The 18,541-nt window shown below is 34.2% G+C and overlaps 1 protein-coding gene across 1 annotated transcript; it reads right to left on the minus strand.

The window, feature by feature from the left end:
• Nucleotides 1-1,969: 1,969 nt before the first annotated feature.
• On the minus strand, nt 1,970-13,218 carry LOC123523536 (uncharacterized). The gene is made up of 2 exons (XM_053538354.1): nt 12,839-13,218; nt 1,970-5,604 (listed from the first exon to the last, which is right to left on the minus strand). The coding sequence occupies exon 2, from the start codon at nt 5,313-5,315 to the stop codon at nt 3,816-3,818; it is 1,500 nt and encodes a 499-aa protein (XP_053394329.1). The 5' UTR covers nt 5,316-5,604; nt 12,839-13,218; the 3' UTR covers nt 1,970-3,815.
• Between the last annotated feature and the right edge of the window lie 5,323 nt (nt 13,219-18,541).

Raw genomic sequence — 18,541 nt, forward strand, 5'->3', positions numbered from 1 at the left:
ACATAGAAATGTCCTATTTAAAACCGGGTTTTTACTATATCCGAGTTCGTTATATCCATGTTGTTTTCATATAAAGTACATAGGGGAAAATCGAGCCAGAAAAACAAGTCTCTTATAACTGATATTTCCTTATAACCGAGTCCGCTATAAGTGAGTTTTACTGTATAATGAAAGAAGATACAAACCGCACTTTTAATCGGAAATGAGAGAGAAAAAACATTAGCACCATCTACACTTATTGCCGTTACAAGCTGGAAACAGAATACGTTTATTGTAATTTCTTTTACATTTTATGACAATAATAGAAGCTGCGTAAGAAGCAGATTAAACATTGACTACTAAACGATCATGAAAGACATATGATTAACCTTATAGTATAAAGGATTTTTGCACGTTTATGAAAATGAAATATTTAAGTAACCGTGTATAAACCGATTAAGATATGATAAACATTACTTAAGATGTCATCATGCATATGTAGATCACACATGTCCCAAATTTCATACCTATCGTCTACGTTACGGGTGCCTGTCATACAGATGTTGGCGGCGTCGAATGGTTCGGCACGGTAAAGTTCGAATGTATGACGTACTGTTTGGATCGAAAGTCTGAGAAACGCTTGAGCGGCACAATAATGCATGCTTAGCTTGTAAATTATAAGATCAGCGTGTAAATTACACGCGCAACGTGTTAATTTATGGTACCGCTCGAGCAATTTTCAGACTTTTGACCTAAACGGTACGTCGTAAGAATATTCAATACAGGAAGTAAAGCGGAAGCAACAAATGGTAATCATTTTCTTTAGCAATAATAAAAATTTAAATGAAATAAAAACAGCAATAAATACCCAGCAAAATGCATAAAAAATAAGATCTTAAATACATGTTTGACAATTAAAAGTAGAATTATTACAAAAATCTTTGTTTACGATAAATGTATACCACATTAGTCTCCTGAAGATCGTTGTTTCCGACGATAAATGTATAATACTTTAGATCGCTGTTTACGATAAATGTGTACCACAGTAGACTCCATAAGATCGTTGTTTACGATAGATGTATTCCATATTAGTGTCCTGTATAATATTTCTAACCGCTGCTCATATGCAATTTCAAAGCTGGTAGTAGTCATAAAGCGGCATTGTCAACAGAATAAACAATACGAGAAAACTGTAATCAGAATTATAAGATTTTAATAGCTACTGCATGAAATCAGATAACAAATATACATAAAACCGAGTTATTACTCCTCATGTATAACGGCTTCACAAAACTTCACAAAGAAAATGAATAATAAATTTACCACGAGAACATAGAATGAACTTTTACAAACATTAATAATAAAAGTGGTTTTCATGTCAACTTATCCACCTGAAATAATGTTATATATATTTGAATGAGATGATGCTGTTTAAAGGCACTCGCTACAGTTCTTCCGTACGGGTCGATATTTACCCCAACACCGTGCCAATTTGGTTGTGTTTCTAATCGATGTAGCTCACTGCAGAGTTGGTGCGGTCTTCTGCGCATGCCCGGAAGTGATTATCTAATGTCGCGTACGGCAAAAATTCACAAATTATTGTATGTTCGCATGCATTTAATGTACAAAATGTATAATATACTGACTAAAGGTTAGGGTAAGTATCACCATGGTTACAAAATATATACATTTAAAGTACTTTCAGTTCAAATTGCTTCAATCCGACATATACTGGAGTCTGTTATTTATACCAGCGCTTAAACTCTGTATTGAGTCACAGCTGTTTCTACACCCGTACCGTACATTCGTAAACTATAGGTTTTGTTAAAAAAAAGGCGGAAACTTTCATCTTTTTATGCCATCAAAATGCTTCAGAAACACCTTAAAATCCGCTTATTAAGAAATCTGCCGTTTGATAATTTTATATATATATTTCTAAGTCATTTGCTCAAACACTGAAAGAGTATTTAGTACCAGCCTGCGTTGTATAAATGCCCGCCACACCCTACCTCGTTGTAATTTGATTTAAGCGAAATCTTATATGATGACCTATCAATTTTCTTTTTGTTTTAGATTAGGTAGACAGAACCAAAGGTATGTGCAGAGTTTGATTAAATTCTGTTATGTGAAACTCGACAAAATAGCAGAAGTACCAACTTAAAACTGACAAAAATATGCAAAAATAGCCCTTGGGTCTGATGAACAAGAATTCCTTTCTTTACAAAATCATGTTCTTTTGGTTTCTCTGAGCATGTTTCAAATACATACAAAGTATATTGTTTTCCGTTATAAAAATGCTTAGATAATCAAATTTATGCTGATTATTGTACTTAACTGAAATATATTTTAGGATTTCAAAAATTTTGAAAAATGTTTAAAATAGCACCATATCTAGGGGCAAATTAAATTTAAACAAAGCTGGTGACCTAGTATTTTTATTTCATTTTTCAATACATCATAACATGATCTTTTAATACAAAACATTTCATCAAAACCTAATATTGAGAAAAAAATTACGAAACTGTAGCGAGCGTCCATAAACATTCCTTGCTGCGTTTGTAAGTACCAAATATTGATTTTCAATATTTTACATTTTCAGCTTAATTAACTTTTCTGTTAAACAAACCGTAACAATCAAATGGGTTGACATTTTCTAAATGACTCATGAAATAAGAGCATACACAGGAAAAGGAATTGCTGCACTCAGTCAATGGTAATCGTCACCATATTCTTATTGTTTGATATTCTGGCTGTACATATAATTCAAATAAAAATGACCTCTCGCATTAACATTCGGGAAATATATTCGAGTTCTTTAGCGAAAATAATGCGCGATTTTAGGAGTACAATATAATTCCGCTGAACAACGAGTGCATATCTCCCGATGCAAAGCTAATCATATTTGTATTATATACATATTTACACATACATTAATATTAATTATATACATATCATAAAATTGTCAAATAGACTAAATAAAATGTACCAAGCTGATGTAATTAAAAATAACTGGTATATTTCAAAAGAATTTTTAAAACTATTTCACCACTTAAAATTTAATCTATTTTGTTTGCCACCCAGTCAGACAAAACAGATGTAATAATTTATACGAACTTTTATTATAATTTAATTGTTGTATTAATCGTGAATGCCGTCAAGTATTTTAACTCAGTTCTGTGATTTTTTCTAGCCTAAGTACATTCACTGACTGTATGTGTATAAATTAGTTCCGCACAGGCCGATGGTAATTCGCGTAAGGCAGGTTACATGATAACTCATCACCTTTCAAGCACAGAGTGAATCAAAACGATTTTGTTTTTATGTTGCTAAATCGTATTCCGTGCTTCTAAAGAACATTCTTATAGATTATTCACTATCACAACAGCAATATTAAAGTACCGTCTGATAAACGTAAACTATCACTAAGTACTTGGACTCTTGGACTGTAATTATATCTTCTGGTAATTTGGTTCCGGTACTTTTGAACGTTTACAGTCCGAAGGACAGAACCAATCAAGTATGGTCTGCCATTATTTTGCGTGATGGCTTTCTTTGCTTCCAAATGATCTTCTTTTAGATTTTATGTACATGAAATTTTCAAATTTAATGTAATTGTATGACAAAACTTTTAAGAATTAGTCTGATATTCCAATGATACCTGTATCAAAAAGTACAATAGATTACGCAACCAGCTTTCAAAAATAAATTTTAAACAGATCTGAAGCAGTTAGTAGGTAGTACGTAGGAAAGTCTGTATATAGGAAAGACAGATAAACAGGCAGACGGACGGACAGACCGATAGGTAGGTAGGTAGGTAGTAGATAGATAGATAGATTTTAAGTAATGGTCTCAAGAAATTTGTTAATGAGCTCTACATCGAATGAATCTTTTTTCGGCTCATTTCGCTTCATTTTGTATCTAACCAATTGTTTCAATGATACGAATTTGATACCATAACAATAACCATAATTTTTTGGATTATAAAACAAATCCCATTTGTCCGTTGCCCCATTGTCAGTAAAATGGTCTTCTCCCCATGCGCGTCCCTTTGAAATGGAATTGTTTTTAAAAGCATGAGCTTGAATAGAAATTCCATGACCATTTCCAAGTAAAGCTTTATCAACTTCGTGTAAAAATAAAAGGTCAACATCTGTTCGTTTGCGCAGGCCAAAAAATCCAAGCACTGTTCCCGAGTCAATCATGACGTCATCTCTTCCCATGCAGATACCTGGCAGTGTCTTTATCGATGCAATAGATGAACGACTGGCAACTTCTTTTGCAATTACTTTGCAATCAGACGCATTCTTAGCGTAGTTCATGAATTGTATGGAATTTGGATTAAGTATCATTTCTGCTAGAATTAAATTCTCTTCTGCAGTATCTGGAATGTGAACAGTGGATTTAAAGATATTATCATTGTAAAGCTTTCTTACTTTATTTTTACACTGAACTAAATCTCTGTTGCTTTTTGCATAGACAAATAAAAATATGGCACTGTATGTTGAATTGAATTTTGAAAGCATATGTTGAATTTTTGTCTGCAGCCAAGCTTGTTGCCCATACATATGAGTGATTAATTGCCGCATTCCACTTTTAGTGAAGTTGATTTTTCTTTCATATAAAATACCATTATCTTTTGAGCATCGTTCTTTCACAATTTTACGCATAGCGTCATCTTTGCCGCGATTATTTGAAAATACGGAAACAATAAAAACCAATGTGTTCAAGGACGGAAGCTTCGACTGGATTTTCATCCATTCCAACATGACCATATCCGACGTCTTCTCCAAAAGTCCTCTGCCTTTAAAGAACTTATATCCCCAACTAAAGGAACGCTGTTTATAACTGTGATGTTCAAAAGATGCATTCTTTGATAATATTATTGAAGCCGATATTCTATGTGCACCATTAAGAAGAAATCCTATTTTGTCCAACGGAATCCTCGATCTGCTAGAATTAAATCCACTCGTTTTTATCGCTTCTATTGTTTTATGAAATGATAAAATGAAATCGGACTGATTGTTCTTATTTCTGCATGGTATTTTTCCATCGAACCAGGACTTTTTATTGCTGCTACAGTATTCTTTGAAATGGTTCCACACTCGAATATGTTCTGTATATGCATCTTGTACTACGCTTGGAACTCGTTTCTTGTAAACATAGAAATATGCATAAACCATTTTGAACATTAAATCAAATCTGTACGATTGTAAATGATTTGAAGGATTCTCGAATAGAGAATCTGAACTACTGCTTTGTTTTCTCGTTTCTAAGCTACTATGGTTTCTAGTTACCACTATTTCAACATGATCCCTTTGAGAAATAATTTGTACCATGTGATGATCTGGCACGATGAATACAAAACAGACTATAAATGCTGTTAATATTGAACATACACAAAATAACCAAAGGCATATTCTTTTTAGTTGTTAATTTCATTATGTAATATCAGTGTATCAGCTTCTTTGTAACAGTTTTATTCCTGACAAGCCGTCGATTTGTAAATGATTACAATCTTGTCTCACATAGCCGAAGTGTTGATTTATCACCTTCTCATGCCTAAATACGTCAAAATTCTTCAGGCATATATATGAAGAAACAAAATTCTTAACCCATAACGTGAGTCTGAAAAACAGAAATAAAATAAAACATGTTAATTGAACTCCATACAGAGATATTTACATTTGCATAAAATTATTCTATTCATTTGTATATGTGCTAATGTAGAAAGACATTAGAAATCTATCATTTCTCTCAGTTATAATTTACTTTAAAATTTCTTAAAATGCTAAAATACAGATATTCATCAGTCAACGGCAAGGAATATGCCCCAGCTCTTACATATTTCATAGAATGTATGCATTCTTGGCTATTTGTTTTAAATCGCAGGTAAAATCGGGATTGTAGTGAATAACTGTAATATGCAATGGCACTTTTATAACTGCTGTTTCTTAGAGTAGTCAGTGAAATACATGTATTATGATAGTACTAGATTCTTTTTCAGAAGTGCTGAGATGCTTTAACATAGAAAAATATTATTAATCATGCATCATAAATATATATGGGTAATCAAAAAAGAGCAAATTATATGATTTAGGAAACGATGACTGAGAAAACGGTTTCAAATGTTTTCCATAAAATGTCCATACATGTTTTAATAGATATCATTATAGGAGTAATGTTGGTTGATATTTTAAAGGGCATGTATGTTTTTCAATGACATGAGATGAAATAATATTTTTTTAAAGATATTTCTTTTAGACAATTTAATGAATAAATCGTACATTTGATTTTATGTATCAATCCTTGTCACCCGGTTTTGTTTTGTTTTGTTTCGTTATACATTGCAGAAAGTGTTAGTGCAATGATACTGGAATGCTCTTTTCAATATAAATAATGAATAACCATTTGTAGGGAGGATTCACTGCTAAGATTTCGTTCAACATGGCATGGACAGAAAGGAATGCAGTAACAACAAAAGGACCGACTTAGCCTCAATGTTTCACCTGAGGAGGACCTTTTTAGTTTTTGTCGAGTGGTCAACATCAATAAAGTAGATTATTATAAGTTATATAAAGCTTTTTCCTACCATGTTACTAATTAATAGCACAATGAAAGGGTATAGTCCATATAATGAGAAGTTGTTTAAAAACTGTTCAGCTCTGACAACGTCATCCCACAGTAAAGTCGAATCATTAAAGTTTATTTAGAAAGGTCTATGACTCCATGCAATAAAGGTCAGCATAATATTTCATAAGAAGATTTTTTATTTCTAGCTGTAATAAGCCGAACTCTTTGAAATGCTGAAAATGATGCTAGGGATCACGTCTGGTAAAGATTCCTCATTTGGTTCATAAGAACACGTTGTTTCAATGTATTTGTACCCACCCCAACCCCCACCCGCCAACAAAGGGGGTACAGTTGCCCTTGTCCGTCCGAGTTTTTGTCGTGTATATCATAAAAAAATATTTGATCGATAGACATCAAACCTCACAGGATTGTTATTGAGTATGTAAAGTTGTGCACAAGGTGTTTTAAATGGGATCTCACACAGATATATCAGAGCTATGGCCCTTGACTTAGTCAAAAATATCCATAAAAGGGCCTATAACTTTATGTCACATGTATCGTAAAAAGTATTTTATCTAGGATTATCGAATATTATTCAGCATATTGGGTTTCGTTAGAAATTGGTTCAGCAAGACCAGAGTTATGGCCCTCAACTTGGTCAAAAATATGCATTACGGAGCATCAAAGTTTGTATCGCACGTATCTTAAAACTTTTTTTTACCTAGGATCATGAATCATAAAAGGAATATTATTCAGCTGAGCATGTGAAGCTGTGTTCCTTGGGTTTTGTTCGGGCTAAAGAGTCATGTTCCTTGATTAAATCACAAGTACGCATAAAGAGCTTACAAATTATGTTGCGTGTATCATATGGGTACATTAGACCCATCGTGAAAGTCATCGCAAAAGCCGATAATAAATGAAACTGAAACTGAATAATTTGATTAAACGCCTATTTTTATACAATGATATATTCAATGGCGTTGTACACAATAATAATAATAATTATTATAACAATATTAATAATGACAATAATAATAATAACAGCCTTATTGTAACAAACAGTCATGACTGCACCCCTCCCCTTGAGGTCATTTTACCCCTATTGCGATGATAATAAAATCTGGCCAGGTTAATCGGCCGTCGAGACTGTTCGGCAGTTTTCGGTCTACTCCATTATTTGCGGTCATATAATCCCTTCTTCACCAATGTACCGTTATATTAACATCGACGATCATATGGATTAAACAAATATTATAAAGGCTCATTTACAGTGCTTGCAACTATAAATGCGAACGGTTATTAACAAAAGTAAATTGGTCAACCAATCGGAACCAAAAGAAGGGTAACCCAATAACCAGAAAAAGAGACATTTATTTCTCAAATTATTTTCAATACGTGTTTTATAGGTATATGCTAAAATAACCAAAAGTAACCAGGAGCAACAAAAAAAGATGGGTAACCCAGTAACCAGAAAAAGTGACATGCTTTTTTCTCAAATTATTTTCAATACACGTTTCATAGGTATATGCTAAAGTAACCAAAAGTAACCAAGAGCAACCAAAGAAAAGTAGGGTAAAACAGTAACCAGAAAAAGAGACATATTTGTTCTCAAATTATTTTAATACATGTTTCAAAGATATATGCTCTAGTTACCAAAAGTAACCAGGAGAAACCAAAGAAAAGAAGGGTACCCCAGTAACCAGAAAAAGAGACACTTTTTCTCCAATTATTTTCAACATATATTTCATAGGTATATGCTAAAATAACCAAAAGTAACCAGGAGTAACCAAAGAAAAGAATGGTAACCCAGTTACCAGGAAAAGGGACATGTTTTTTTTTTTCTCAAATTATTTTCAATACATGTTTTATAGGTATATGCTAAAGTACTGTAACCAAAAGTAACCAGGAAACACAAACGAAAAGAAGGGTAACCCAGTAACCAGAAAAAGAGACATGTTTTTTTCCTCAAAATATCTTCGGTACATGTATATGCTAAAGAAACCAAAAGTAACTAACCAGGAGTAGCCAAAGAAAAGAAGGGTAACCTAGTTACCAGAAAAAGAGACATGTTTTTTATTCTCAAATTATTTGCAATGCATGTTTCATAGGTATTTGCTCTAGTAACCAAAAGTAACCCTGAGTAACCAAAGAAAAGAAGGCTAACAATGTAACCAGAAATAGAGACAACTTTTCCTCAACAAAACTTATTATAGTCATTGGCTTTGTGTATTACTGCACCTTTAAAAAACAGAGTAAACAAAGCAATAGAGTAAGTAACCCCAGTAATCAAATGTATATAGTAGGTTACAAATGGACTCACTTGTGCAGGGGTGCACATTTTGTGCTATATCTAAGTCTTTCCCGCTTCTATTGGTCACTTTTTGATAAGTCAGTCGTCTTTTATGCTTCATTGTCGATAGCCGGCTACATACTGATACTGAAAGGAAAAGCTGGAAGCAATGAACTTCCTGGTTTTTGTTGTTGTTGCTGTTGTTTTTAGCTCACCTGTCACGTAGTGACAGGGTGAGCTTTTGTGATCGCCCGTCGTCCGTCCGTCCGTCGTCCGTCCATAATTTCTTGTGAACACGATAGAGACCACATTTTGCAAACAATTTTTATCAAACTTGCACACAACTTGTATTGGTATACTATCTCGATTCCTTTCGAAAACTGGCCAGATTCCGTCATGGGTTCCAGAGTTATGGCCCCTTAAAGGGCCAAAGTTTGCTATTTTTGGCTTGTGAACACGATAGAGACCACATTTTGCATTGGCAATCTTGGATTCTATGATGAATCTGTCAGATCCAATCATAGGTTCCGGACTTACGACCCCTGATTGACCCCTGAAAGAGCCAAAATTTGTTAATGTTTACCTTGTGAACACGATAGAAGTGACATTTTATATTTGATTTTACCCACAATTACACACAACTTAAGTCACAATAGGATCTCGGTTCCTTTCGAAAACCGGCTAGATTCCATCATGAGTTCTAGAGTTACTGCCCCTGAAAGGGGCACACTTTTCTATTTTGGCCCTTTCAGCAATATAGAGGTTTCATTTATGCTTTGATTTGACACAAACTTGCACAGAATGTTTATCTTGATGATCTCTAGGTCAAGTTTGCAACTGGGTCATATGGGGTCAACAACTAGGTCACCAGGTCAAATGAAAGGAAACGCTTGTTAACATCCTATAGGTCACATTTATGACTGTATCTTCATGAAACTTAGTCAGAATGTTTATCTTGATGATTCCTAGGCCAGGTTTGAAACTGGGTCATGTGGGGTCAAAAGCTAGGTCACCTGTTCAAATCAAGGAAAAGCTTGTTAACACTCTAGAGGTCATATTTATGACCCTATCTTCATGAAACTTGGTAAGAATATTTATCTTGATGATTCATAGGCCAAGTTTGAAACTGGGCCATGTGGGATTAAAAACTAGGTCACCACTCAAATCAAAAGAAATGTTTGTAAACACTCTTGCTGCCTTTTTTTATGACCCTATCTTCATGAAACTTGATCAGAATGTTTATCTTGATGATTCCTATGCCAAGTTTGAAACTAGGTTATGTGAGGTCACCTGGTCAAATCAAAGTAAAAGCTTGCTATCACACTTGTGGCCATGTTTATGCCCCTATCTTCAAGAAACTTGATTAATGTTTATCTTGATGATTCCAAGGCCAAGTTTAACAGGTGAGCGATATAAGGTCATCATGACCCTCTTGTTTTGTGTTTTTGTTTGTTTGTTTGTTTGTTATTGGAAATGTTCGGAGCTTTTCTTATGTAAAATTTTGACGTGAGCTAGCATTAGTTTCCTTCTTTCCAGCAATGAATATAAAAAATATTTCTAAAAGATGATTTACTGCTTGTAAATTATGTTCTATTGATCTCACACTTTGTGCGAAGAATACCAGCAGTTTAATTATTGATAGATAATTATGTAAGATACTTAACCATATTGATCTTTAGTTTTTTTATTCTATTGAGGATATGTTTCAATGAAGACATTAGAGCGGCTGAGATTCAGGACACGTGTAGGAAACTGTTATACAGAGTAATAACATCTGCTAAAAGTTGTCCGAATCTAATTGTGTTCTTTGATATGATTAAATTTTCAGACATTAGTTTAAATGTATCTGGAACATGGATATGTTAACTGTATTAAAATAATATTTGCTGAAATTGGTCCCCTTAAACGCTTATATTAAAGAATTAAATCCAACACTTGTCCGTATTTGTTCGTGTACGGAATCGTTTGTAATGTCAAATGAAAGGCCCAACAGTCATACATTTTGCATCAAGAATCGACCATAAACCAAGGACCTTGATGGCCCTCACTCGAGCGTTAACATGACCTTTCAGACACGAGAAAGGTGCATTTGTGGTGCTCTTTCAAATCATGTTTGGCAGTATCAATCAAAGCGGCAAGAAGTTTTTCATATATTTTAGCTCTGGTTGTCAAGATAACCCTTTAAGAAATAAAAACATTCAAATCGGTTTAAGCAAGGATGTTTCTCTCTAAGTTTGGTGAATATACATCTGGCGAAAAATGAAAAAAAATATACATAGCTCGTTATAAAACAATGACTGCTGTTGTGATACTAAATTTGATCTGAACAAACTTGGTAGTGCACCACTTACTATTGCCACTTGTAAAATGTATGTGTAAGCCTTGCACTATTTGACAGGATGTATTTTTAAGTAGCTCTGACTCCTGTCTAACCAGGAAATCCTAGGTAACTAGCTTGAGAAAGTCAGAGGCGGATCACTGGCCAATATGAAAATTATTTACATTATTCTGAAGGAAATCTGTGCCTGGTATGAAAACACTGGCTACTGTCTTGTTTTACACTTTTATAGAATACTTTGTTACAGGTAACCATATGTAATTCTACATGCAAAACACCAATGGCCCTTGAATGAATTATGTAGTAGACCACTTGCCTTTCATTAATTTCAAATACTGGAGTACTTCGGTCTTAGTTCCTGATGTTTTATAGACTACATCCCCAGTGCTTTATTTCTCTAAAATTATTAAAAATTATTTTTTGTGCGATATTTTAAGCGAAACGGGACTGAAACGCCGCCAGTGGTAACATAGCTGAGACAATAAGCAGCTCTTATGTAGGGACAAAAGATAATAGGTAAGGGTAGATTTCTCGGAAGCACAGAGCACCATAAACACAGCCTCAGAGCCATGCATTTGCTAAGTAGGCCCACAACAAAAAGAATCTTTAACGGAAAACATTATAGACGGGTTGCTTTTAAATCCAACAAGTACATATTAATTTTATGCAAAATATAGAAAAAGGGGGAAGGAAGGGGTAGGGGGGGGGGGGGGTGAAGGGGAAAGTGGAACAAGGATGAATATTCAAAAGGGAATGCTACGTTCCTTAATCACAGTTACCCTACAACGTAAACCACAGCAGCGCAGACACTCATGTACAAAAGACAAACACACATACATAACTAACTTACATAGATAAACAGACAAGTAAGATATAAAAACACTGTAGGGCACCGCCCAAGACATACAGACATACAAGCACACAAACGCACACAAACGCACACACATAAGCAGGAAAAAACAATAATCGGACAACGCCTTAGGACTCCGTTAGCCAAAATTAAGGTGGGCACGATAACTTACTCATAGTAAAAGGGGAGGGGATGCCAAAGTAAGGGAGCGCAAATGCAAGGGGAAAGGATGGGAGACGACAGGGGGAGTGAGGAGAAAGAGGAAAGAAACGCTAACAACAAACAAGACAACATACGCAACACAAAGTACAAGACAGGCAGAAAACAAGTTGAAAATAGGGGCACCGCCTTGGAACGGTCAGTAACCTATAGGGGAAAGTGGGAGTTTAAACGCGTTTAGGGCATGCCAACCTCGCACTTACCCTATTTCCAAAAAGTTAGACAACACAATGTAAATAAAATCATTCCCCACTGGGAAAGGCTCTAACATTAGTGAAAAAATACCAGATCATATTAAGTAAAGCATACAATTATGGTAAATCTAAGGTATAATTACACCAATGTACTCAACAACTCAAACTCAACTCAAACAACTTTTGAACACCAATTTACACCAGAAAATTAAATGCATGCACTATTTCGTATCATTAAAATATATTATTATAAACTTATATATATTTATATTATAATAATAATAATAATAATAATAAATAAATAAATATAGTATTTTAATTGAAACAGTATCGAAATAGTTTATTTTGCCCGTCAGCGTGCTATGCTTCCAAGAGATCTTACAGACTGATTTACATACCTGATAAATATTCCTATCACTCGCAAAATAGTCTTCAGTCCTAACCAAAGACATGTTTTCCATCCGTCTCAATGTTAACACATAAGAAGTCGACAAAAATATACATGTTTACAGTTTGCAATAAATTATTTAAAAAACAAGTATCCGTCATGACTTTACACTCGCGTGCTTAATTTGTGTTTTCCGCAAGATGTAAAATATATTGTCATTCTTTAACAATACACTTTTATTGATTTTCATGCGGCAGCACTCAGTAGATACAGGAGACTAAATATATATAGATGAACGGAAGCCACAGCAATTACAGCACGGTATCGTGGAATCATGAATAGAATAAGTGGTTCATGGCGTGATCGGCACGTTGACGACTTATGACCTCTTAAGGTATGCTATCAATAATCTTCAATATTCAGAATATCAAAACAATTATTACATCGAAAACATATTGATGATATAGACCTTCAAATTATGAATAATGTTTATCCATACAAATTCTAGATATTTCTATAAATCATCAGACCAACAGTAATTGAAACAACCCACGATTTATGTTTATATGAACGTGTCCTTTTAATGTGAATCATTTACAGACAAATATTATAGATATTGTAATCTGAAATAAAAAGTATTCAAAATTGTTCTTCTCTTCTTGGATAAAATAAAAACACATAATTGCTTAGTGTTTATATAAGACCGCTTTTGTTTTGCCGTTGATATCTAACAACAATGCTTTTTGTGTAATTGTTGTGGGAATTGAAATTGTTTAACTACGCGCGCGGCTCGACTATTTTTACATCAATCCCATGACACCATTGACGCGAGAGATTGAAAAGATCCAGCCTAACAGTTTATATTCTGTATGTTCGTTTAAAGCTATTGTCTAACTAAATTTTTTACGTCAGAATTACTTACACGTTTTGATGGCACCACTCTATATTCAACTTTATTTTATTTATTTATTTATTTATTTATTTATTTATTTAAAAAGGAACATTCAAACACGATCCGATTAGTTTTCCTATTAAACATAGAAGACTGAAAATTGTGTGTTATTATGCAATAATTCACTGTTCGTACGTCACAATTATTACGCCGTAGTGCCACACATCATAGCGGCGCGCTGGAAAAGAAACCCACAAAAAAACATGCAAAACTTTGGTGGATGTCGTCAAGGATGTGCATAATAATTCCTGGTGACGTGTTAGAATTAAAATAATATATCTCAAACAATGATTTGCTCTTGAATAAATTTTGGTGCGTATAATTAATTATGTGTATTTCAACATTTAATGTCTATACTTTTGTAAACTTATAGATGATGTATGCTCCTTGCATAAGAACAAATATTTCTCTGTATTTCAAAATAAGTAGAATCGCTAAATGAATAAGACAATGCCTTTTCGTTGAATTTTTATCATGTATTTAACAACAAAGGTATCTAAATGATTCAGTAATCTGATAAATATTGCTGCATCCAGGTGCCAGCAGAGAGATTTAAATTTGTCTTCCGTACGATTTACTATCTCCTACGTAGGACTTAGTTCCTCCCACGTAGGACTAAGTATCTCCTACGTAGGACTTAGTATCTCCTACGTAGGGCATATTATCTCCTACGTAGGACATACTATCTCCTACGTAGGACTTAGTACTTCCTACGTAGGATATAGTATCTCTAACGCAGGACATAGTACCTTCTACGTAGGACATAGTATGTCCTACGTAGTACAAACTATCTCCTACGTATACTTAGTATCTCCTACGTAGGACATACTATCTCCTACGTAGGACATACTATTTCCTACGTAGGACTTAGTATCTCCTACGTAGGCAATGCGTTTTGCCATGGCAAATTTGCCAAAATGCAATCTTTGCATACACGAGTACTGAAATGAATATACATGTAATTCATACTGACTTTGAAGCAGGTTAGTAAATAAACAATTTAAAATACTTTTCATTTGTGTAAAGCGCGTATAAGTTGCAAAAAGAAACATTTGACATCCTTATCATGTATGTTTTTAATCAAACAATAAACGTTTATTGGATTATTAACAAGGGAAATTATTTACAAAGCTTTACAAAGGTGAACGAATACAATATTGAGTGGCGTGATCACTCACGACAATTTTATTGATGACTCAGTAATGCTGTCGTCATAAGAAAGTCTCAATCATCGGTGTCATATTTAACATAAGAGTAATAATAGAATTCCTTTATTATTAGCGTTAGCGGAAATTTTGCGTTTGAAAAAAAAATGAAGTCGTTGATTAGCTGAGAATTATTTATCACAGTCTTATCTCTGTTAACGGCATCTCTGTAGAGCAAATCCTCTCTATTAAAGGTAATTTATTCGCTAATTAAACTGACATTTTATTGATGATCAGCTGACCTACGGAAGGTCAATGGTTCTACCCAGGTACCCGCCAAAAATTCCCGGAGTGGCACCTGTGGTCTTTCTTCACCATAAAAAGCTTGAGGTCGTAATATGACCTATGACTAAGTCGGTAAGACATTTAACTGAACAAAAAACAACAAAAAGGATATATGTTAATGTGCAAAATCTGTTAGAGCTAAAGATTCAACAGTCTATCAATACTCTACCGTATCTTTCAGTTGCAGACATTTTTGATTCACTTGAAGTTTTGTGTGAAACCAAAATATATTAAAGAACTGCCACTTAAAGGGACTAGCCTCCAGATCGTTCGACAACAAAAAAATTTTTTTTTTAAATATCTGAAAATAAATGCTCTATTTCTTAAGAAGGTTCGATTTTAAATATCTATATTTTGAAGTCATAATTCACTAATTCCGCTATAGCGCTATTGGTTACGACGACGTAAAAGTCTTTATTGCCGCGGTGGTCCGGGGTTCGATTCCCGACGCGGTCATTTTTTTTTTTCTTGATTTGGAATTTTTACAATATTTTAGATTCATATTCTAATGTTCATAATATGACCAAACTTCAATTTGAGAGAAAGATTACTTTTAGCCAAATCTGGAGGTCAGTGCCTTTAAGTACTCTAGACGGATGTATGACAAACCGTGAATTATTTTAGAAATTGAGCTATAAATTGGACAGGAATTATATAATTTATACAGAAGGTATAAATTTTCATTGAGAAATTTGCCGCTGTCCGTCTGTTTTTGACTCTAGACTTAATTACGCCTAACGCTAGGAATCGCGTGTACAGGAATGCATTTTCGCAATCAATATTCATCTGTAAATAAAAAGAAACATTTCATTTCAACGCTATTCGGTAAATAGATATTGATTTCATTTTATTGGCATGGCGAGCTTTGAAAAAGCTGAAAATGAGAAGGTTAGAATCATTTGTACAAAATCAGGCACGCTGTATCACACAACGAAGCCAATTAGGGTGATCGAAACCGGTGTCTAACATGTTGAATACTCAACCCCTTTGTTATACATGTAAAACAATGTATTTATACATGTATGTTGATACGAAACGGAAACGTATTTCTTGCTCACTGATTGCCGTTTCAGACAGAACTAAGATCAAATTCAGAAATAATTACCGGCAATAATATTACAATGTCGGTTTAAGATTAATGACTCATAGTTATATACATGTACACTGTATGCACGAGCAGACAGCTGGCTGCTCATTTTACGGAATCCTGTTGGGGCCATTTATAATGTCGCCGTCGCGTTTGTGGGATCGACACACGACAACGCGAAGTGATATAGCGACATTACGAAGTGACACCCGACAATCGCAAACGACGGCGACAATCCCAAACGACAATGTCGCGATATCCACTTTGAAATGTCGGCTTTCAAAAGCACGATGTATCGCGATGTCACTTCGCGTTGTCGAGCGTCGTATCGCATTGTCGCTATGTCACTTCGTAATGTCGCGATGTCACTTCGCGTTGTCGTGTTTCGACCCTGCAAACGCGACGGCGACATTATCAAACGACATGCGATAATCACAAACGACGCTCGACAACGCGAAGCGACATTTTCCAAATGTCGTATCGTATGTCGCGTGTCGCGGGTTTGGGTGAGGGTCGACGCGCGACAATTCCAAACGATACACGACACGCAAGTGACACTCGACAATACAAAGTGACATTTTCATAATGTCGTATCGCATTGTCATGCATCGACCGGAGTTCATTTTAATAAATACCGGCTAATCTTGGTCGCATTTTTTCGAACAATTCATCAATTTTATTTTATTATTAAAAGCGTTAAAAGTAAGGTATCAAAGTGAAATTTCTTTTAATAAGTAGTATTGCCTAACCGAATATTAAAAACAATGTTCTTCCCCGACAGGCACGCCGTCGGGAACATTTGCTGAACTTTGTCATTTTTGGCTTAAAATATTAGCAATGGATCTAGCAGATAAAAGCACTTTTTGAGAAAAAAAAAAGATAGATGCAATTGATTATGTTTACAATGAAAAAAATATAAATAATTGTCACAAAATGACCAAATAACGAAAATAAGTCAACAAATTTTTATTTCATGGTGCAGCATGTTTCATTAAGATAGAAATAGTTTGATTATCTATCACTTCTATCGTCAAATAACATATTCATGTATATTTATATACCTTGTGTTAGTTCAGGCTAACGTGGCGACACTGTGGTCCATATGCGAAATCCATCGAGAAAAAAACACTTAAAATATTAAAGCCGAGAGAATGCTGTTTCTGAAACATAAACAGCTTGGAAACGAAAAATATATTTACATAATGTCGATTCTCCTATTAGAATCAATTAAATTCAAATATTCCAAAGAATACATATTTCCGTAAAGACCTGAGTTTACTTTAAGACAACTGAAGAAGGAACCGCAAGAATTATTCTCTACATATGTTTTTGTACCAGCAGACTAGATGGTCAATAAATGTCATCATCGATTGACGCCTGCGCTGTATTTATGCTTTACGTAAGGAACATCAAATTATTAAAACCTTCACCTTTTGTTCTTACACTGAACAGAATTCGGTCTCTAATCACATCGCTGAAGTTTGCTCTTTCAAAGTTTTATGTTCAGCAATATTCGATTTTCCGATATGTATTGAATTCCTAAATTGTATAAAAAGTTACATTGCTAATTTAACATCCTATGCCACTACTTATTGGCTATTAAACACAACTTGAAAAGATACTGCGATAATGTATTTCCAAACTCTGAAAAAAAATACCTTTAAAGAATCTGGCGAAATCCTATAAAAATACAGTCAATACATAAGATTTCTATAGTCTATATATCACTTTACCGCATTATGTAATAAATGTCAAACTGGCCGATTTAATTAAAGGCACATTTTGCCTGGAAAAAAATATTACATTTCGGGAATTTAAATTTAATACAGATTTTCTGCTTGCAACATTGTTAAACATTTTACCATGTTAACCTTTGACACAGTTTGTAGAACCCTCTCCTTTCGTTTGGACATCATTTATGTCCAGATATGACGTGAAATTTTCCTGACAGGTAATTTGTATTTCGGTGGGAACTATTTGTACCTAACTTGTCGCAGAGTATTTTTATGGTTAAGAAAGGCTTAAACTATTTACACAGTCAGATGTGGTTACTAAATCTAGAATGATTCATGCAATCTCAATAATCAGTTGTTGCTCGAATATTTGATGATTTTTATGCTGGGAGATGCAGTTAAATAAAACTTATAATTCGGACGCTTCTAAATCGCTTTGGAATGACATATC

This window comes from Mercenaria mercenaria, chromosome 3 (genome assembly GCF_021730395.1).
Source record: "Mercenaria mercenaria strain notata chromosome 3, MADL_Memer_1, whole genome shotgun sequence".
Lineage (NCBI taxonomy): Eukaryota > Metazoa > Mollusca > Bivalvia > Venerida > Veneridae > Mercenaria > Mercenaria mercenaria.